General features: G+C 38.0%; 1 protein-coding gene across 1 annotated transcript; it reads left to right on the top strand.

Moving 5' to 3' along the window:
• The first annotated feature begins 11,403 nt into the window (after positions 1–11,403).
• Positions 11,404–22,485, top strand: MS3_00000970 (uncharacterized protein). The gene is made up of 7 exons (XM_051208531.1): positions 11,404–11,741; positions 11,778–11,867; positions 11,925–12,380; positions 13,824–13,874; positions 16,596–16,660; positions 17,926–20,110; positions 20,940–22,485. Exons 3-6 carry the CDS (start codon positions 12,284–12,286, stop codon positions 18,022–18,024), a joined length of 312 nt encoding a protein of 103 aa, XP_051075533.1. The 5' UTR covers positions 11,404–11,741; positions 11,778–11,867; positions 11,925–12,283; the 3' UTR covers positions 18,025–20,110; positions 20,940–22,485.
• Positions 22,486–22,808: the final 323 nt, after the last annotated feature.

The following is a 22,808-nucleotide window of genomic DNA, read 5'->3' as shown; positions in this document are numbered from 1 at the left end:
TACTGTGTTAAACCAATCATATTTGGGTGTTGATTTTTTGTAAAATAGGATAAAATGAGTCAGTTGACTACAAATCATGTGATGAATTCAACTACATGGAAATACTTAACTGAGTAACAAATCGTATGTGTGTGAGTGTGTATGTATGTATGCATGTGTGAGAGATTGATATGAAGGAATAAATAAAGTTCAAGTTCAAGAATGAAAAACTTGATAATGAAAGATCGATGTGCATGTCAAAACATAAGTTGTATTGTTTAGAAACTCATTCAGTTCTTTCAATAATAATAACGATGCATGTGATATTAAAAAAAAAATGTTACCACTTTCAAAGTTCGCGCCAAGTATCCTGAGATACAACAAACGCAACCGAGAGTACCGTGTGTAACCAGCAATGTTACACATCACATCACGACTACAGGACCACATGTATTTTCTAAAGCACGCCGACTAGCACCTGAAAAGCTGAGGTTGGCGAAAAACGAGTTCGACCATATGATAGACTTAGGAATCATACGACCGTCAAGTAGCCCATATGCATCTCCGTTGCACATGGTCCCTAAAAAGGACAGCAACGATTGGCGTCCAAGTGGTGACTATCGGCGATTGAACGCGAAAACCATTCTCGATCGTTACCCGTTGCCTCATATTCACGATTTGACAGCTACCTTGAAAGGTACAACTGTCTTTTCAAAATTCGCCTTGGTTAAAGCGTATAACCAAGTCTCTATGGCTACTGACGATAGTCCGAAAACAGCTATCATTACTCCATTTGGACTCTATGAATTTTTGCGAATGCCTTTCGGTCTAAGGAACGCTGCTCAAACATTCCAAAGATTCATAGACGTTTTTCGAGGTCTCAACTTCGTACACGCGTATTTTGACGACTGTCTAATCGCAAGTCCGGACAGAGAAACACATCTCAAGTATCTGGACCTTGTTTTCGAACGATTACAAAAAGATGGCATGACTGTAAACGTTCAGAAATGCCAATTCGGAACCGACTCATTAGACCTTCTGGGACACACTATCGATGCTCAAGGTATCCGACCCCTTAGGACCAAAGTGGCGGCCATTCTTGATTACCCAGAACCGACCACCGTTAGGCAATTACGCACGTTTAACGGCCTCGTAAGTTTCTATAGACGTTTCATACCGAAATGCGCATTACTCATGAAACCTCTAACCGACCAACTTCGTGGAAATGCGAAATCCATTAATTTGGACGACACCGCACGAAAAGCATTCTCCACAGTTAAGGAACTGATCGCTAAATCAACAATGCTCGCACATCAGGACACCGAAGCACCCATTAGTTAGGCAGTAGACGCATCCGACTCGGCAATCGGAGGAGTCTTACAACAATGGGTTAACAACTCCTGGCAACCCTTGGCATTTTTCTCTAGAAGGTTGCTAGACACCGAATCGAGGTGCAGCACATTCGGTAGGGAACTCCTAGCTATGTATTGTGCTGTATGGCATTTCCAACACTACATCGAAGGTCGTGAATTCACTGTTTTCACCGACCATAAACCGCTCACTTTCTCGTTAAGCTCTCCTTCTGACAAGTACTCTCCCCGTGAGTCTCGACAACTGGACTACATTTCGTAGTTTACTTCAGATATTCAACATATTTCGGGAGCAAACGATGTAGTTGCAGACGCCTTATCTCGCATAACTTCCTTGAACAGTTTCCAAGGAATCGACCTTCTGAAACTCGCCGAGCTTCAAAAAGAAGACACTGATCTTCAGCACGAGTTGTCGTTAACAACCCTCAAACCACGCATCAAACAGATGGGAACAGGTAAGGAAACCTTACTTTGTGACACATCTACAGGTAGGGATCTCCCAATCGTGCCGAAACATTATCGACGCAATGTCTTCAATACATTGCACAAACTTTCTCATCCAGGTGTTCGTGCAACCATCAAACTTATAGCAGAACGATTTTGCTGGCCTGGCATGAATAAAGACGTGAGGGAGTGGGCACGCTCCTGTGTAAGCTGCCAAAAATCTAATGTTATCAGACACAACAAATGTCCCTCAGGCTCATTTAAAACTCCCGATGCTTGTTTCGACCATGTTCATCTGGATTTGGTAGGACCTTTACCAGATTCAAATGGATACGCTTACCTCTTAACCTGCGAAGACCGTTTCACTCGATGGCCAGAAGCAGTACCTATCAAGGACAGCACTGCTGAAACAGTGGCCCGCACCTTCGTCGAACGATGGGTAGCAAACTTCGGCTGACCCTCAACCATCACTACAGACCGCGGACGCCAGTTCGAATCCGAACTTTTCCGTCGTCTGACCACACTATTAGGAAGCACTCGCTTAGGGAAGACCGCCTACCACCCACAAGCAAACGGGTTGGTATAAAGTTTTCACCGACAACTAAAAGCTTCACTATCAGCTGCAAACGTTTCACAGTGGACCGACGCTCTTCCACTCGTCTTACTAGGTATCCGCAATGTAGTGAAAGCTGACATTGGATACAATGCGGCTCAACTGGTTTATGGAACGACACTTCGACTTCCAGGAGAATTCGTGGATCCTTCGTCCTCTTCAATGAACATGGATCTAACCTCCTACACGAACAGGCTCACAAACGCAATGCGTTCAGTTAAACCTGTTTCCACTCGACCTCAATCAACTGATGTTTTCGTTCAACCTGACTTACCATATAGTACACACGTTTTCGTTCGTCGAAACTCGCATCGACGACCATTCGAATCAGCATACGAAGGACCCTTCAACGTTCTTCAACGTGAATCTAAGTACTATATAGTCGATAAGAACGGAACCAACGATAGCATCAGCATCGATCGCTTAAAAGCAGCGTATTTAGAAGGAAATCCTATCCACGTCGATTTTCCTTCGGTACAATCGAACGACATGACTCCGACACTTATAATACCTCATCCGACAACCAACACACGCGATGATACTTCGACAGTATCCGAAAATAAACTTAAAACGACGCGTTCTGGAAGAAGGGTGAGATTTCCAGAACATTTAAACGACTATTGCACGTAAGGCACTTCTCGACATTTTATATTATTTTTTTTTGAAAAAAAACAATTTTAATATGCTTATATATTTTTATTTCTATTAAAAAAAACAAAACAAAAAAAACAATTTTTTAACGCTATTACGTGTGCTTGAGTTTATTTTCCATTTTTTCGCCGACATTGTGTTTTTACGCATATACGAGTGTATTCCGAAATGCACTTACATTTTCTTTTTTCTTTTCCAGGACGACTGGAAAAGAACGCTGCAGTTTATGAGGAGTCGAAATTTTTGTTGTAACTCTTTCTTTTTTTACTAGGTTGTACCTCCGTCCCATATAGTAAGGAAAGACGACCAGACGCTGTTACACTTAGTAAGCTATCAGAAGAGTGTTTACCAACGACAAACTCGTTGGGTTTAAACTTCTGGCTGGCCACGTCTTAGGGTCTTCACTGCCCCACTAGGGGGGGAGTGATCTGTAGCGGTAAATAAATCTCCAAAATACATAGCTCTGTAAGTTTTCGACATTGGATGCTGACCATATGTTTTAGTGGACTCATCTAGCTGAAGGCGCTCGGTCAGGCATCCGCACCAGATCACGTGTGGTAACGTCGTGCTCAACATCAATTGCAATCGCTAGCCAGATTAGGTCAGAGAATTCCGATATATTGGTCATCGCCAAATATACTCTTCCGATCTCCCCGACTCTGTCTTTTGATTTCTCAGGGTGGGAACGAAATACATTAGAAGGTGTTACTGGTAGAAGCGTTGTCAAACACTGAATACCTGTGACATCATCAAGTACTTCCACCTCAGCCTGCGATAAAAGTGCATATTGATCCGAATCAGTTTGCTTACATGTGCAAAAGAAGCACCTTAGATTCTGTTGCTGTTCTGCATCACAATATAGTGTTCAACCTAGAAAAGGGTAAGAAGTATGTTAGATGCGCTTTTCCGGACTTTACTATACTTTGATTCTATACCAAGACAACGTTTAATTAACAACTTAATCATCGTCAACACTGACACCTGGATAATCAACTGGCTATGTCCCTGCCTTTCTGGAAGCAAACAGTACACTGTATTTGGAGGAAAGTGCCCAGAGTCTCTGCTGTCTCATGAAGGTGTACCACAAGGAGCTGTTCTCTCACCTCTTCTTTTCTGCCATCTTCCACAGAGAACACTTTTGTGAAATATGCAGATGATCTCACTGCATGTATGTCTATCTCTTCCTTTTTACATCCCATAGAAATGGATGAGTTTCTGTCTTGTATTGATTGTTGATCTGTTGGTAATGGTCTCCTACTTAATCCGTCTAAATATCAAGCTGTTAACTTCAGCATGAGGCATGAATGGCATCTAACCACCATTTTGAGATCCCATAATGCTTGTGCCATTGGAGACTCTTTGATAAACAGTGTCGAAGGTCAATTATCTTGGTGTCTCCTTTTCCTCTGATCTCTCTTGATCTTCCCACGTTTTATTATTATCGAAGAAGGTTTTCCGTCTGATTTACTACATAAAGAGATTGCATGCTCTTGGGATTACTCATCATTTACTCTTACAATTTGTCAATTCTTGCATACTACCTATTATTCTTTACTGTTCGCTATTATTCTTTCCCGGGCATTTCAGAAAAGACTTTGCTGTATTGCGAAGAGTGCTGAAGGCAGTTAGCAAGGTGTGTGGTGTATCTTTCGAGGTCATAATTAATATGGTTGTGGATAGACATTTAAAATCATGCAAACTCCTGGCAGGTGTCATTTTATCAGATACTAGCCATCCCCTTCACTCTTATCTTTCTCCTTGTATATCTTCTGGTAGAACGAGAAGTCAATACCTTAGAAACCATGCACGCAAGCAAAAGTATAAAAGTTCTATAATACCTTATCTAGCAAATATACTGTGACGAACAGGTTATTAGAGCTAACCTAGTCAATAACCTGAATTCTTAACATGTCTCTAATTTGAAAGGTTGTAGAGTTCTTTAGATTTGTTAAACCTTTTACTGTCTTTGTCTCTGTTTTTTGTGTGCAAGAAACTTGTTGATATACTCTGTCCTGAAAATTTCTAAATTGTATCAAAATATAATATTGAATAAAGCCATTAGTAATAATAATAATAAACCCCATTGATTTTGAGATGGTGGAGAAGACTTGTAGCTCAGGTGAGTGATTTTGATGGAGTTTTGTTCTCTGAGCTGGGTGGTTTGGTCGTGTAGCTTTCATCGTTCGACATCATCAGCACAAACTTCAGATAGAAGCGAAGTGTTCAAATTTCTTCATATGTGTTTCACAGCTTGTTCTGGACACTTCGACGTTGATTGGTTCGTATTGACCTTAAATTTGTCATCGCTTACTTCTTTGTTTTGGTTGTGTCTCCCATTGGTTTGATTTCCGTTCCTATATTTGTGCATGATTTTCCTGATTGGTTGGTAAATTGGATTGGTTTCAATATGCTTGTTGATTGCTGATTGACCTGAGTGCCAGGCTTTTAAAAATTCTCTGGGGTTTTTTGGAATTTCCTCTGTTTAAGATTCCTAAGGTATTTATGAATAAGACTATGTCCCCACCTTCGTTCCAACTCATGCCCTTCTGGCCCGAAAATATTGAAGCCTGGTTCTGCTACGTAGAAGCTGACTTCCACGAGCACGGCGTGAACGACACACGTGCACAATTCCTCGCAGTATTCAAGGCACTACTGCGCCAAATCAACAGGTACGTATACATCCGTTATATGGGAATTACATATTTATAGAAGGATAGAACAGATTGCGTCGTAAAGTGATTGGAGACTGCAATTATCAGATGAGTTTACGTAATAACCAAGGGGTAAGAGAAAAATATGAAGATCAATAATAACCATCAATTTCTCCATTTTATCATGTTATTCTCTACAAAATATACTAAGAATATAAAACACCGAATGATGATCAACGTACCACAATGTGGGTTTATGTTGATTGAAGTAATTTATTAGTTGAGTTCATGAGTAGATCAGAACTTGATAACCATTGAAAACCCGGATGCACCGTACAGCCGTTTCGGCTTTATATAGGACGCCACTTCATGTGATGACTAGTGACTGGTTTCAACATGAATTTCATGGAATTCTAGTGAGAAGCTGTAATTAGTGGGTTTCATCCATGTACGTCGTAATGCACTTACTCACTGGAGGCAATAATGAACAGTCGCACAATATCGTGGATTAATTGAAATCCGACATTAAAACCGTTGGATGCCGGCCGACTCAATGGTATACAGGTTAAGTGTTCGCACGTGAGACCAATAGTCCTGGATTCGAATCTCACTGCTGCTGACTTCCGTACTGTGACGAGACGACCGATTGACGCTTCCAGGTTCTCATTGGTGGTCTGACATTCATCGGCTCATCAACTCAACCAAAAATATGACAATCTCCATAATTCCCCATCGAAGTGATCAAATTATTTACCATCATACAATAGTTATTCACTACTTCGATTTCAGTCAATACTCTTAATATGTCATTCTCTTGATTTTAAAGAAGGCGAAAACCAAATGGTTCTATGAGTAAACGATCACTCAACTCACTCGAAATTAGATGGCGAATGGTCATATTGTTCACTCATAGTTAGAGTAAGACTTTCTATGAAATGACAACCAAATGAATTGTTTTCACTTCATTTTATATTTAGAAAAGTATCAATCTTTTCTGAAATGAGAAATTCACTCATTTTACTTCCGTGAATGTATGTAGGTGAAGGTTAGTCAGATAAGCACATCATTGGAATGCGATAAGTTCTATTCTAATTAAGATTCATATTACGCCCACCATACAGCATACAGTAAAGAGAATACAATATTGTTTGATTAACGAGATGAAATGAGGTGATAGACAACAACAAAGTATGATCAATGATGTTTCTGTAGACACTTGAGTTCAACAGAAATATGCTCATTAACTAAATGCTCATATAATTTACACTGAGAATATGAAATCATGAATTTTACTTTGAAGATTGTATAGGAAGTAACAGAAATGATAGACGTTGGTGTTTTGTGGGTATTCAATCAGGTAAATCGGACGGAATTCTCAGTTTATCAAATCTTATTCTTAAATGCAAACTATTTGAAAGCCAGTGGTGTTTGTATAAACTAATTGCTCTTTTATACTTGGTTTAAAAATTGCTGACTAGAAAATATCATTTACATCATACTAATTCAGCATGCCGATGCCCCTTCTAACAACCAGAGCAAAAATTTTTATAGGTACATGGAACGTTCGAACAATGTGGGAAACCGGGAAGACCAGTCAAATAGCAATGGAAATGAGGAGATATAACTAAGCAGTACTGGGAATCAACGAAACCCACTGGACCCAAGCTGGACAGAAAAGGCTAGCTACGGGAGAGATGCTGCTATACTCCGGTCACGAGGAGGACAATGCTCCACACACTCAGGGAGTCGCTCTTATGCTGTCCAAATTAGCACAAAATGCACTTGTAGGATGGGAGTCTCACAGATCCAGAATCATCAAAGCATCATTCAAAACAAAAAAGGAGGGGATCTTAATAAATATTATCCAATGTTATGCACCCACCAATGATAGCAACGATGACATTAAGGATCAATTCTACGAGCGGCTGCAGTCAATCATTGAGAAATGCCCAAGAAAGGACCTAACTATTCTGATGGGAGATCTAAATGCCAAAGTCGGAATAGACAACACTGGATATGAAGATATTATGGGACGACATGGACTGGGAGAAAGAAACGAAAATGGAGAAAGATTTGCAAATTTGTGTGCATTCAACAAATTAGTCATAGGAGGCACAATATTTCCACACAAGCGTATACACAAGACTACATGGATCACACCGGACCACATTACAGAGAATCAAATCGATCATATTTGCATCAACAAAAAATTCCGAAGGACAATGGAAGATGTGAGAACCAGGAGAGGCACTGACGTAGCTTCAGATCACCACCTAGTTGTAGCCAATTTAAAACTGAAGCTGAAAAAGAACTGGACAAGTGGACAAACAGCACTACAAAGGTTCAATACAGCCTTCCTTCGAGATACTGACAAACTCAATGAATTCAAGATAGCTCTCAACAAACAAGTGAAGAGGAGCATTAGAGCCAACAAGAAGAAATACGTGGAAGAACTAGCAATGACGGCAAAAAAAGCTGCTAGAGAAGGAAATATGAAACAGCTTCACGATACAACGAAGAAACTAGCAGGGAAATGCAGTAAACCAGAGAGGCCGGTCAAAGACAAAGAAGGCAGGAAAATCACCGAAATTCAACAACAGTGTAACAGATGGGTAGAATACTTTGATGAACTCCTGAATATGCCGGCTCCAATGAATCCACCGGACATCGAAGCAGCACACATAGATCTTCCTATAGATGTCAATCCACCAACTACGGAAGAAATTAGAATGGCCGTCAGACAAATCAAGAACGGGGAGGCAGCATGACCCGACAACATACCAGCTGAAGCACTGAAAGCAGACATCGAAGAAACCACAAGTATGCCATACCTTCTATCCAAAAAAATTTGGGAGGAGGAACAAGTGCCGATGGACTGAAAAGAAGGACACCTAGTCAAGATTTCAAAGAAAGGAGATCTGAGCAAATGTGAAAACTACAGAGGCATTACACTACTGTCAATATCAGGGAAAGTCTTCAACAGAGTGTTGCTGAACCGTATGAAGGATGCAGTAGATGCCCAACTTCAAGATCAAAAAGCTGGATTCCGTAAGGATCGGTCGTGCACAGACCAAATTGAGACACTACGGATCATCGTCGAACAATCAGTTGAGTGGAACTCATCACTATACATCAACTTACTTGATTATGAAAAGGCATTCGATAGTGTAGGTAGGGGGACATTATGGAAACTTCTTCGACACTACGGAGTTCCTGAGAAGATTGTCAACATTATCCGGAACTCATACGACGGACTACAGTGCAAAGTAGTGCATGGAGGACAGCTGACAGATGCATTCCAAGTAAGGACCGGAGTCAGACAAGGCTGTTTACTCTCTCCCTTCCTCTTTCTTCAGGTGGTCGACTGGATTATGAAGACCTCGAAAGCTGAAAGAAAACATGGAATACAATGGACAACTCAGAATCAATAAGACGATTTGGACTTCGCAGACGACCTAGTCCTCCTATCACGTACACACGAACAGATGCAGATGAAACCAGCCAGTGAAGCAGCAGTCTCTGCTGCTTCAGCATACACAAAGGGAAAACCAAGGTCCTCAAATTCAAACCGGAAAACAGCAATCCAATCATTCTTGATGGCGAAAGCCTGGAAGATGTAGAATCCTTCACATACCTGGGAAGCATCATCGATGAACAAGAAGGATCCGATGCAGACGCAAAGGCGAGGATCGGCAAAGCAAGGGTCGCATTCCTACAATTGAAGAACATATGGAACTCAAAACAACTTTCAACCAATATCAAAGTGAGATTCTTCAATACTTGGAGAACTACAACAACCACAATCAAGAAAGTACAAGTATTTATAAATAGCTGTCTACGCAAGATACTTAACATCTATTGGCCGGATACCATCAGCAACACCATGCTGTGGGAGAGAACAAGTCCGCTTCCAACTAAAGAAGAAATTAGGAAAAGACAATGGAAGTGGTGGATAGGACATACATTACGCAAATCATCAAACTGCATCACGAGGCAAGCGCTAACTTGGAACCCTGAAGGTATGCGAAAAAGTGGAAGGCCAAAGAACACATTGCGTCGGATAATAGAAGCAGATATGAAAAGGATGAATTACAACTGGACGGAGCTAGAAAGGATTGCCCAGGACAGGGTTGGATGGAGAATGCTGGTGAGTGGCCTATGCTACTTCACGAGGAGTAACAGGCGTAAGTAAGTAAATAAGTAATTCAGCATAGCGAATTATGCAAGATCATCATTTTGAAGAATTATGAATCCACTTCGTCACTGCTGAAATTCTTTGGAAGTCACGAGGTCTATCTCCCAAATGTTGCTGAAGTGAGAAGATACAACATGGCAGTTCTCGAAATAAGTGAAGCACATTGAATGTATACTGTGCAGAAAAAAATGAGAGATTCGAGAAATTCGCTGTTGTACTATGGTGATGAGTGAAAAAGTGAATAATACGTTCAGCTCTGTCATTACTGACCCTTGTGTATTCGCCGGTACACTAATATAGTTTTGCATTCACTGATATGCATTATATGTTATCTTAGTGAATGGAATCATGTCATCGATATGTAGTTTTTATTACTGAACATGAACTCCCTTCATACTCAATGGAATTCAATGAATAATGAATAAAATAATTTACAAACTTGAAATGTTTATTGAACCTAATCATCATATGAAAAACATCAAGTTTCAATCGACATTAATGTGGACTTTTCCTATGAGGAGAAACTGATAATCATTCTTTGAGATTAGTTCACTATTCCAATCAACAGGATTTCCATGGATATCAATGACTGATATAACACTCAGGTAAATTCTTATCAAGCCTTAGTGAATAAGTTATATCATTACATAAGCACTCTACTACTTACACTGATGATAGTACTAATATGAAAAATCAATAGTCATGTGATAACAGACCGCATATTAGTGGTACAATTTCATGTACAAATGATGATAATTTTTAATGCTGATGAACGGTTCATTCAACTATATATTGTAATACACGAGGATGTAAAATGTTATTTATCGTCTACAGCATTTTGAAGTGCATAATTCACCTTCACAATACGAAGAATTACTCTTTGCAAATATAATCAAAACATAAATAGTTTTGGTTTCTTTCACTGATATTACTATTCGTTTACGAAAGTGTAGACTGTTATTCATTCATCAATAATTCATTCATTATCACAATTGATTGATCACTGGGTGGTGATCAATGTCTTGTGTGTCAAGTGCTTATTATTAGTGCAGATCGAATGCTATCGACCATGATGTCATATGGCCACCAGTCGACTGTCGACTACCTCCAACAACCATCTGATTAACTCATTATATATAGTATAGACTAAATATATTTAGAAATATATATATAGAAACAATGCACCATTGACAATCAGTTCATAGTTGATTATTAAAAGCAACAATATGTTTGTTCGTGAATATATGAGCACACATTTTGAACTACAAGCTCACTAGTCACTTATTGAAGCAAAGTAATACTAGTGATATCCAAAAACTTTTATCATTGAAAAAGGTGAAGAATTTCAACCAACAGTGGAAATGGGTCAGCTGATATGCGTCAATAGCTAGCCAGAAGAATACTGCATAACGACGTGTTCATCTACCAACTAGATGATTGGTTAACAATGATCGTATGATTTTATGAATTTTGAACGTCTAACTGATCACACCTTGAACCATCCAATCAGAAAGAACCAAATTAACACTTAAAAATCTATATAAACTCAACAAGATCTAACAAGAATTATCATCGTTTTGGACAATATGATGATGTGAGTGTTGACTGTACAGTTGAGACAAATGAGCGTGTTATATGAATTTCAATGTGATCTAATGAGACAACGTTGTTTTGTTCATCTGAACTACTTCAGATATAATTTTTCATCTGGCCGGTTCATACTGCTGAGTTCGGTTATCGTAATAATTTCAACATTTTTTGATTGTCATGAAATTTGCAAGAATCCTGGACTGTTGAAATATAGAAAATTAATTTTTGGAGACGACTCACATGAATACGTAAGTAATCGGTCAGATTCTTATACACGTATTCAGTCTCATTATTATTACTATTTCCAGACAATCCGCCGTAATCAGCCTTCTCCAGTTGTAAATGACAAGTTTGTAAAATTGGCTAAAGGTGAGGTGAGTTGACCTCAGTTTGTAATGACCGTAATAATTCATATGTTTGTATATTTTCAGAACTTCACTGCGAAATTTCAGTTTAAATTCTACGGCACAGAAGTCAGTGTAATAAATACATACACTAATGGTAAGAGAATCATTTTCTTCGAACGAAAATTGTTACTGAGTTTTGCTTATTGATACTTCATTCCATGAATCAAAGTTGTTTCAATTTCTTCAGTAAATCAGTTTTATGCTCTTTCTAACATTTAAAACTACTACTGATATCATATTTTGTTCAGCTTGTAAATAATTTGACGCCTTACAGCAAACTAATTGCGGTTCATGCAATTCATTTTAGTCTCCAGTTTATTTCAAAGTGTTTCCTTCATTCACTGCAGATTGTCAATCAAAGTGCATATTTTTATTCAGATAAGATGGGTGCATTAAAAGTGAAAGGAAATAATGGATCAGGAATGATTTTCACTTACTTACAAAACGGTGTGGTGTCTGAATATCAGATTTCGAATGGGAGTGAGTTATTATATCATTCAGTGATATTTTGTCTTGTTGTTTATTTCGCACTTTCCGTTTTGCGTAAACGATTCATTACTTTACTTGGTTATTTCATGAAACCTCAGCAGTACACAGTGATTATTTTGTTTCTGTGATTCGGTAGCCTGAAATGTGTTCACTGTCCAATGAAAACGTTAAATAAAACAGTGATTTACTTTCGAAATAGGCACAAAGTGATTGAGTAGAAATAACAGATCTAATGATGCAGTCACTCAAGTGAAAACCACCTGCTCTACTGTCTGTTCAAACTACCATAAAACAGGTATCTCACCACTGTGACACTTCGTGGTAGACTCAATGAATTGAATCAAACTACAGCTACAACAATAAGCAATGTTGGGTAGGAAATCAGTTTGCATTATTGAAGCACGTGAACTGTCATGTTATGTGCGATGTCCTCTAAATCTTTTCTGTCACTTACTTAGTTCTTAAACGCTTAGTGTCTCTCGTCACGGCGGCCTGCTTGAGCATCCGGGCTACCTGTTCCTGCCATCTAGATATTTCAACAAGTTATCTATTGTTGTTTGTTTTAATGTATCATTATGTTTAATAATCGCATAACCTATTCTGCTGCGTTTCTGAAAAGTGTACAACCTTTCGTTGTCAAAGTTACAGAAAACTCAATAAGAGACAATATGGTTGCTGGCAATATACAACGAAAAGAATGTACATTATTCAGTTGTTCATTCACTGAAGTGCTAACATCTAACTGGCGATCACTCAATATTTATCGCCAGGACCGACCAAGAAGAAAGAAACGGAAACTTGTTGAAATACTTTGCGCTGAGTATTCTATATTGTACCAAAATTATAATACTGAATAAAGCTAATAATAATAATAATAATTCGTATGATCATGAAGTTAGAACTCATGCGCTTTCTTAAACATCTAGTCAACGAACAACCATTGACAACCTGCTAGTACAACATGATTGATTCGAACCAGAACACATAGAACATAAAAATGAAGTAAATTCAGTCGCTCTGTTATCAGGATTAATGACATTGGAGTAGCATTTCTGCATAATAGCTAGGTAATTAGAGAAAACACTGATTCATTGGAATAACAGGATCTCGGAAAATAATTTCGTATGTGCATGGTCGGTAGGACATCCACGGTATCTTAGTTAAGCAACATGTGTTAGAACTGACGTTCTAGATGTAAAATATTCTTCTCAGTTGTTGGCATTGAAATGTTCATCTCGTCGTTGAAATAATAATACTAATGAGAAGCATCATTCAAACTCTCATTTACTTGAACCGGTTTATTTAAATGTTGAAAAGAAGATGATAGCTGGTGTCCAAACTCATTCTGTGTTGAAATGCATGTTTTCTAAAAAGGGGCGGATATTCAGAATGCAGATGTATAAACACAACTTATTTTTCCTTTCATTATTTCAGAGAAATTATTGGCTGTCCGAATGATTTTTCACCGAAACGTTGATGGTAAAAGTATGTATTCATTAAATGATTGTTTGAACGCATGTGACATTTTATCACTTACACCACCATTCCTTGTAATTACTCTCACGTTTTCTATTTGACACGCGTAACTGAAATCTTTTCAAAGATTGACTGAAGTATTGCAGCGTAAACATTCCGAAAAATTGGGCGAAAACTATATATACGGAATCCACTGATTAGTTGAACACATTGATTGAGACATAAAAAACAGATGAAATAAGCACGAACATACTAGATTTGACGAGCAATAAACAGATCGTTGTGGATAAATCAAGTCACAATCTCAGTAGCGTTATAAACCTGCAGTCCGGTACTTATTTTGAATCCATTTATCAGCTGTCCACTATGAACGATCTTGCACTGTAGTCCGTCGTATGAGTTCCGGATAATGTTGATAATTTTCTCAAGAACTCAGGAGTGTCGAAGAAGTTTCCATAAAGTCCTCCTATCTACACTGTCGAATGCCTTTACATAATCAATGAAGTTGATGTACAGTGTTGAGTTTCACTCAAATAATTGTTCGACGATGATCCGTAGTGTCTCAATTTGGTCTGTGCACGACCGATCCTTACGGAATCCATCCTGTTGATCTCGAATTCTGGTGCCTACTGCGTCTTTTGTTCGGTTCGGCAACAGTCTGTTAAAGACGTCCCCTGTTACTGGGATTAGTGCGATGCATCTCTAGTCCTCATATTTGCTCAGATCTACTTTCCTTGCTATCTTGATGATTTACCTTCCTTTTCAGTCCGTCGGTATTTCATCCTCCTCCCGATTCCTCTTCAATAGAAGGTGGAGCATATTCGCAGTTACTTCAATGTGTGACTTCAATTCTTCAGCTGGTATATTGTCAGGTCCTGCTGCTTTTCCGCTCTTGATTTGTCTGATAGCCATTCCGGTTTCTCCGGTTGTTCGTGCAGTGACATCTATAGATAGGTCTGAGCGTGCTTCTCTGATGTCCGGTGGATTCTATAGAGCTGGTCTATTCAACAGTTCCTCAAAGTACTCTACCTATCTATTCATCGATTCCTGAATCTTGATGATTGTCTTTACTTCTTTGTTCGGTCTCTTTGGTTTAGTATATTTCCGTGCTAGGTTTTTCGTTGTATCGAATAGTTGTTTCATATTTCCTTCTCTTGTAGCTCTTTCCACCGTCATTAATAGTACTTCTTAGTATTCCTACTTGTCGGCTTTAATGCTCTTCGTAACTTGCTTGTTTGCTTCTGTGTACTCAACTTGTGTCTTGACTATCTCTGCTCGTGTTCGGCTGTGATTAGTTGCTGTGTTCTTGTTCTTCCCTCCTTCAATCTTGTCCAGTGTTTCTACAGAGATCCATTCTCTATAATGATGCTTGTTGCCGCCTCCTAGCACCACTTAACGCGTTGACGCTAGTGCTTCTTTGCTACCTTTCCAGTTTTCCTCCATAGTAGTTTCTTCTTCCTTCAGTAAATCCTATAAGGCTTGGAACCTGTTGTTGAGGGCTAGTTTGAATTCGTTGAATTTGTTAATATCTCGAAGGAAGGCTGTATCATACCCCTTTAGTGCTGTTTGTCCAGTTGTTCAGTTCTTCTTTAGCTTCAGGTTCAAATTGGTCACAACTAGGTGGTGTTGTGATCTCAAGCTCTGTCAGCTCCTCTCCTGCTTCTCACTTGTTCAATTGTCCATGAGAGTTTTCGTTGATGCAGATATGATCCATCTGGTTCTCTGTGGTGTGATGCAGTTAGATCCGTGTAGCTTTGTGTATAAAAGTGTGTGGAAATATTGTGCCACCCATGACCAAGTTTGTTGAGTGCACACAGATTTGCAAATCTCCGCCCATTCTCGTTTCTCTCTCCCAGTCAATACATGTTCTCCCATGATATCTTCATATCGAGTGTTGTCTATTCCGACTTTTGCGTTTAGATCTCACATCTGAATGGTCAGGTTTTTCCTTGAGCAGTTCTCTATGATTGACTGCAGCGTATTGTAGAACTGATCATCGGTGAGGTGCGTATGATTGAAAAGCATTCATCGTGATTCCGTTCTTATTTGTGTTGAATGATGCTTTGGTGATTCTAGATCCGTGAGATTCCCATCCTACAGGTGCGTTTCGCGCTACTTTGGACAGCATTAGAACAACTCCCTGAGTGTGTGGAACATTTTCCTGTTCGTGACTAGATTTCGGTAAATAGATTTCACTTATTCTGGGCACCACCAAGGTGTTTCTCCTTATCTCAGTAGCTACTTGATTAGTCCTCCCTATATCCCACATTTTCCGGATATTCCATGTGATTTGATTGAATGCTGCTCTGGTTGTTGCAGTGAGCATCGGTCTCGTGACATCCGATGGATCTCGGTTTTCATGCTGAGGCCTCCTAATTTTTGCTTCAGCTCTTAGGGCAGAGTTTAAATGGTTAACTTTGTTTAATGTGGTTGGCGTTTATAACAAGAATTTTTCTACCGTACGGGATTGTCGACCTCATTCTCAGCACTCCTTCTTTACCCGGTCTTGGGAGCGTAAGTAATTGTAGGAGAGCTACAGGTATAATTGCATTACGTTCAGCAGATTATATTTACTTCGAATTCACCTTGAGAAATCATTTGAGAAAACACGATAAATATCTGCCTAAATCTGATCACTGTGTGGGTAGACACATACAAAGTCACATCTGACAATAACATGCTCATCATAAATTCCTGAAATTTTAAATGACGACAGTTTTCTTGTTACAGATGTTGAATTGAAGGTGTTAAATCTCATACATCCAAGCGGGAAGATATCAATTTATTATGAGAACGTAAGTCGCACAATTGAATAAATTACAGTTGTTTTGTTTCAAGTCTTTCAGATTATTACACTATTTAATGCAATTCAATACAGTCGAATGCATCAAGATACATTGAAGACGACAGAAAGAGATCAACATTTTTTCATGTGCATACAGACCATATGAAACTATTAACAATCCTTTTGTGACACACTTTATTCTAGCATTTTTATAAAAGAGTGAATGGTAAGGAGTCAACTGAAGAAATTCTGGTGTCTTCGTGCCGACTAAAGACAAACAGTGTGGGTTAGGGTACTACTGTAATGAACAAGAACATGAGTGGGGGCAATCGAATATAATTGATAGGAAATTACAGAACTTGTTAATAAAATCTAACAATCATATAGTAGATGCTTAATTTGCAAAATGTCCATCAATTGTCTTAAAATGACTCAGACTTCAATTTTCTTGCATTTTCATACAAATTGCATTCTGTCTTCAATGTTTACTGCTCAATCCTCTTGTCTCTCTGGTGCCAGACATTCCGTTCCTGCCTAACGTCATATACTTCTTATATGGATATAAGTAACCCGCACCACACTACAATGGAACAATTATATATTGTCAAGCTTCGTTACGTCTTCTGAAGATTAGATGTTTGAAGTGTTCACTCTTGAATAATCTTAGTCATAATTTGTTCAAATATTGATTGCTTTTCAGTGTGTGACTGTTTGAATGTCAGGTTTTATTGATTCACCCATTCGGAATACAGGCAATCAGGATGGGCTTGTAAGATGAAAGGTGTCATGTGTGTTGAACTGAATCAGTTTTGATTGTTTCGAGGTAATCGGAACACATTATGGGAAGCATTCGCCAGCGAAATGAACTCTAATGGATGGAAGTGAGCACCTCAACACAATCACACCACGTGACAACACACACACATGCAGCAACATTGCGGTTATTCACAATCACATTTCTATCGACCGACGTGGATATTCATCTCACAGTATATCACCTCATTCCATGATAGATAGATAGATAGATAGATAGATAGATCGTTCATCTAACTTCTCTGAAGTTGACAAATGAGGTGAGTCAGAATATGTTTGTAGACTAGATGGAACATAGTTCTAAGGCAACTGAGAGATCATTGCGGTTACTGTGAGTGTGATAATTTGTTTTTGTATAATATAATGTGAATGACGACACATTACTTCAATGGTTGGTTGATTTTGTGATAGGTGTTAGTGTGTTGACAGATCTTGACTCAGACATCCATTACATTTTTTCAGGTTCCTGAGGAAATGGGGAAAAATGAATTGAGATCGAACGTTTACGGTCGATTTGAGTGTGGAGGTAACAAATGTCATTTATATTCTGATTTACACTGAAATACATGAACAACCATCTGTTAGACTAATGTCGCTCTCTTTTTGTAACTTATTTTCTGTGTATCAACACATGTCATGTCACATGAGATAAAGAGTCATTGGATATTTGAAGGAATATTTCGCATATGTTTACTGATTGACTGATCCAGACAGGGATATATGAACAACCAAATTAGGTAGATGATACAGCCATTATTTTATTCACTTACTCACTGTTCAAGTCGTCAAACCTGTAGTCCTTAGTTTTATACTACTCAATACAAAAGGAAGCATATTTTGTCGAACAGGACTCATAGTTGTTTTACACAATGCTGAAACTTCACGCTAAGCTGAAATGGTCGTATGTTGTTGAAAGGTGAAGCTGAGTTCCAAGGCAAGCGTTTAGTGTAAGTGATTAGGTTGGATGCAGTCTATAATAATTGGATGTGAGAAAGTGTATTAAGCATTTGGTTAAGAGTTACCTGATGATCTGTTGCAATGTGTTGCTGAGTCGTTTCACAGTAAACCTCAATGTTGATAATTTGTGAAATTATTTCTAATGAGCTTAACATATATTTTAAAGATGTTGCACTGACACGCTTATAACACAAATTCAGAAACTTAACGACATCATCTTTCATTTACTGGTTAGACGATGACCGCTTTCGAAACCAAATGTGATTTAAAGCATATTGCGTGAAAATGCTGTTTGACCATTATTGTATTCATGATAAGATATTAAACTGTTTCTTATTTTGATTGCTTCTTATACGAGCAAACACATTGTTATACATAAATCGAAAATCAATATTTTAAGTTTCTTCATCCGTAAACCTTATTTGAACAAGGACTGAAACATTCTAATATTTATGTTGATGGAAGATGGATCAAAACTAAAACGTTGGTCGAGTATGAAGTTGCCGGGGGTATGTTCAATATTATTTTATCATAGTTGACTATTCTCACACTTGGTTGCACAATTTCTGTTTCGTAAAATTGAAGAGTTCATGTATAATTTTGGTCAGTTGTTAAATGATATTTAACCATCAATCTCAACTCTCGTCACATCAAACGTCTACTCACTGCTGGATATTTAAAATGATTAGAGACACATTTTGAACCACGATACAAGTCATCACTTTGATGAAATTTACTTAGACAAAATGCCACAAAACGATAGACCTGATGATATAAGTCAGTCAGTTAATTTTGCATTGACTTGACAGTGTCATTTATTTTTTTCATTTGGAACTTATGATAGTGAATTTCCACGAGGTGTCGGAATCGCGGAGACGCTATGGAATTTTAAATATGCTGAATGCAATAGCATAATTTCCAAAATCTTTACTTTATCCTATTCGAACGGTAAATTGAAGGTATATACAAGTTACTTGTAGGATTTTAATTTATCATTGTCAGGAGATATTAATACAGTATCAAAAATACTGACGATTTTCATGGAATGGGTATGTTTTCTTTCTGGTGAATACTTAAGTGAATAAACATAAACGTTATTCAGTTCATATTAAGGCGTGGGATACAACCCATCTTTCAGTCATTAAACTGACATCATGAAATGAAATTCAACAAACATCAAGTGCAACACGCTTTGCTGAATGCAGTGACAGCACAGTATGTACATTCCTGAAAGTTCACAGTCAATGAAATCCACGAAATTTGCTCGCCGAAACTCATCGTTCATTATCGAACGTAGTTTTGTTCAACATCAACATGATGTCGTCAAATGTGAGTGACATTGAAAGTGTACTGTATTTTGCGATGCGCAATATGATGACAAATTCACGCTGAATGAAACAGTCACTCAACTGCGAAATTACCATCATGTCATTGAGTTAAACGAGTTTCAAACCAATTTGGTTCCTTATAGTCACATGTTTTTTAATTCACCAATGTTTTCTTTGATAACTTGTAATGCGATCACCTTATTGTTTTCACCAAAGTTTGTCCAAACCACAAGTCGATTAAAGCATGTAAGGGCGCAAAAACACCGAACACAAGGTGTATTTGGTGTGAACAAGGCAATATGTGCATTACCAGTATTAATAAGGATACTGACAAATTCAAAGTCAATGGTTGCCGGAATAAAGTAAGTAATCGGTAGAATTCACAGGTTGTATTCAGTATCAACATATTTGTAAATCTTCTTACGCGCAAGAAAATTTCACTGCATTGTTTAACACTGATGCCTTGAAACATATAAATTTTCATTTTATAAAATGTGAACAGACTTCCAATATCCAATATGAAACCGTAAATCTACGGACACTGTCGAAAGATATCGGTGAAAATAGTTTAAATGATCAAGCGTAATCTGTTGAAAATCGTGTAGCGCGATTGAGTGATTAGTGCAAGTTCCCAAAACTGTCGTAGTTCAAATTCAGAATAAGTATTTCTGATTCCTTGTTGTGAAATGTGTGTTCTGTATGAACAGCATCAATAAAACCGACAGTTATAAGTCTGTTGATTGAGATTGAGATTGTGATAAGATTCGACATCCAGGGAAAAAAATTCATCACACAAATATTAGTCGTTTGTTGATTGTAGGACAATGTATACTTATCACATTGACTGTCAAATCGGTAGCAGATATCTTAAATCATTATTCATTGATCACACAGTACAAAAATAAATTATGTAACTATTAGTTGAATTCACTTGTGTCAACAATACTGAAAATACTGTGTATTGAATGATGAAATATTTAATATTTGGTTATATTGCCACTATTTCATTGTTCTGAAGAGCTAGATTGTCGACGTTTCTAGAGAAGCAGCACTTCTCAAAGAAGAAGAAACAACTCCAACAGTAAATGAAGCTGACTTAAGAAATGAATTGAGGCAGACTACTAATAACACTGAAACTCATTTGGTAAATGTTCGATATTGAGTAATTGTTGTACTGTTTCGCTTTTTCAGAATGTGACCGTAGAAACGAATGAAAATGAAAAGCAAAGAAAGTCTCGCAATTACTCGTATATGATCGTGCCAGTAGTTTTCACATTCATTGTCGTATGCATTGGATGTGTCATAGGATTATGGTTTTACAGAAAGAAGAGAAGTATGCCATGATTCGCACAAACGCCTTCTTATTTGTTGTTTTCATCAAGCTGACTGTTATTTTACTTTTCATTTGATTAAAACACTTTCGATTATGTTAATCATTTCAATAAATTGCTGATTGTTTCATGGAAATACACACAATATTCATGATTGTTTGTAGAATATATAATATGGTTTTCTGTGTTTATGTGATTGTTTTCATTCGGTAAAAACTGATTAGTTTTACAAGAGTTTACAGCATTCCACTTGTGAATTAACAGTATCGTGTATACGTGATTATGTGACAATTGTAATCAACAGTGAATCCGTTGTGAATGTCCAGTTTGATGAAGTCTCACTACTGAAAAATATCATTTGAAAGTGTCGATGTTCGTTGTTTGAAACTGAAATGTCGGAATACCGCATTGACATTTAACGATGCACCTCATTCCTCCGTTATTCGATTATCCACTGTTTAGTAAAAGCCTGATGACAGACTATTGTTAATAAGGTGTTATGAATGGTGATTATGAAATAATTCTATAGGGTTAAGCTGATACTCAAGTAATAATAAGGAAAGATGTAGGTTCAATAAACTAGTAACAGTCCTGTCGTAGCATTGCTAAATAAGATGACAGATTTTAAAAACAAGCACACTGTAGTGTTACTGATCGATTAATAGTCGGGAATATGAAGAAGGATCCTCCAAATATTGCAATGATGGTTATAATATTCTCTTTATTGTTTAGGACTGAAAGCTGTCTTTGGAAAGACACTAACTGCAATTTCCCTCACTAGCTTTCAATGAAGATTACGATTCTTTAATTAAAAATGTCATGGCTGCTTATGTTAAATGTTGTGAAGGGATAAGAAGGCAGTCTTTGACAATAAATTCCTTTTTGTTGAAGCAAACTGACCAGTCTTCCCAAGTTTTGTGTGCATAGTGTGCGAGTAACCTCGAGGGGAATCTAGAACGCGCGTCTCTTCGTCCCATTTGAGACTCGTCAGCTGCCTGCACCTGCATCACAGAGTTGATATGTCACTGTGGTACTCGGACTCAGTATTGTTTACTTCGAAAATCGTCGCGTCATCCCCTAAGCTATCAACATGTATATTCATTGCCTTCTACACACAGCTCCAATACACCATAATTGGGTGAACAGGGATTAATAAATGTTTGTCCTGTGGCAAACTGCATTCTCGGAACTCATATATTGTTTGTGATCCTGAACGTTCAAATTGTTACAAAATTAGATACATTATGTCGGTATTTTAGACTTATTGATGATACCAGACCCCATTATTAAATTCCAATATGATTGGAGCCTTTTGTAATAATATTTTGCTTTCATCCACGATTTTGAATGCGCTTGCCACATGTGAGAGCAATTAAATATGTCTTTTTGTTCATTCCGCAATCCCATTGTTGACACAGGCAGTATACCGTCAATCATTTTATTTGAACTTTGAATTTAGAGGGGCACTAAAATAACTTGCCCTCACTAGCTTTCAAAGAAGATTGTGACGCTTTGGTTAAAACTTTCATGGCCCACTGTGTTAAGTGCTATGATGGGATAAGTATTCAGTCTTCGACATTAAATCCCAGTTTGTTGAGGCAAACAGGCACCACAGTTGAAGCTGAAGGTATTCCGAACCACATTGATTGTTCTAAAGTGTTCGGCGAAGGTGACTTATGGGAAGTCTGTCTTCAGAATCATTCGAATAAACTTTCATCAGATTCAGCAG

This window comes from Schistosoma haematobium, chromosome 1, assembly GCF_000699445.3.
Source record: "Schistosoma haematobium chromosome 1, whole genome shotgun sequence".
In the NCBI taxonomy this organism is placed as follows: domain Eukaryota; kingdom Metazoa; phylum Platyhelminthes; class Trematoda; order Strigeidida; family Schistosomatidae; genus Schistosoma; species Schistosoma haematobium.
Note: the sequence above shows the minus strand (reverse complement) of the source record. Positions and strands in the feature narration are given on the sequence as shown.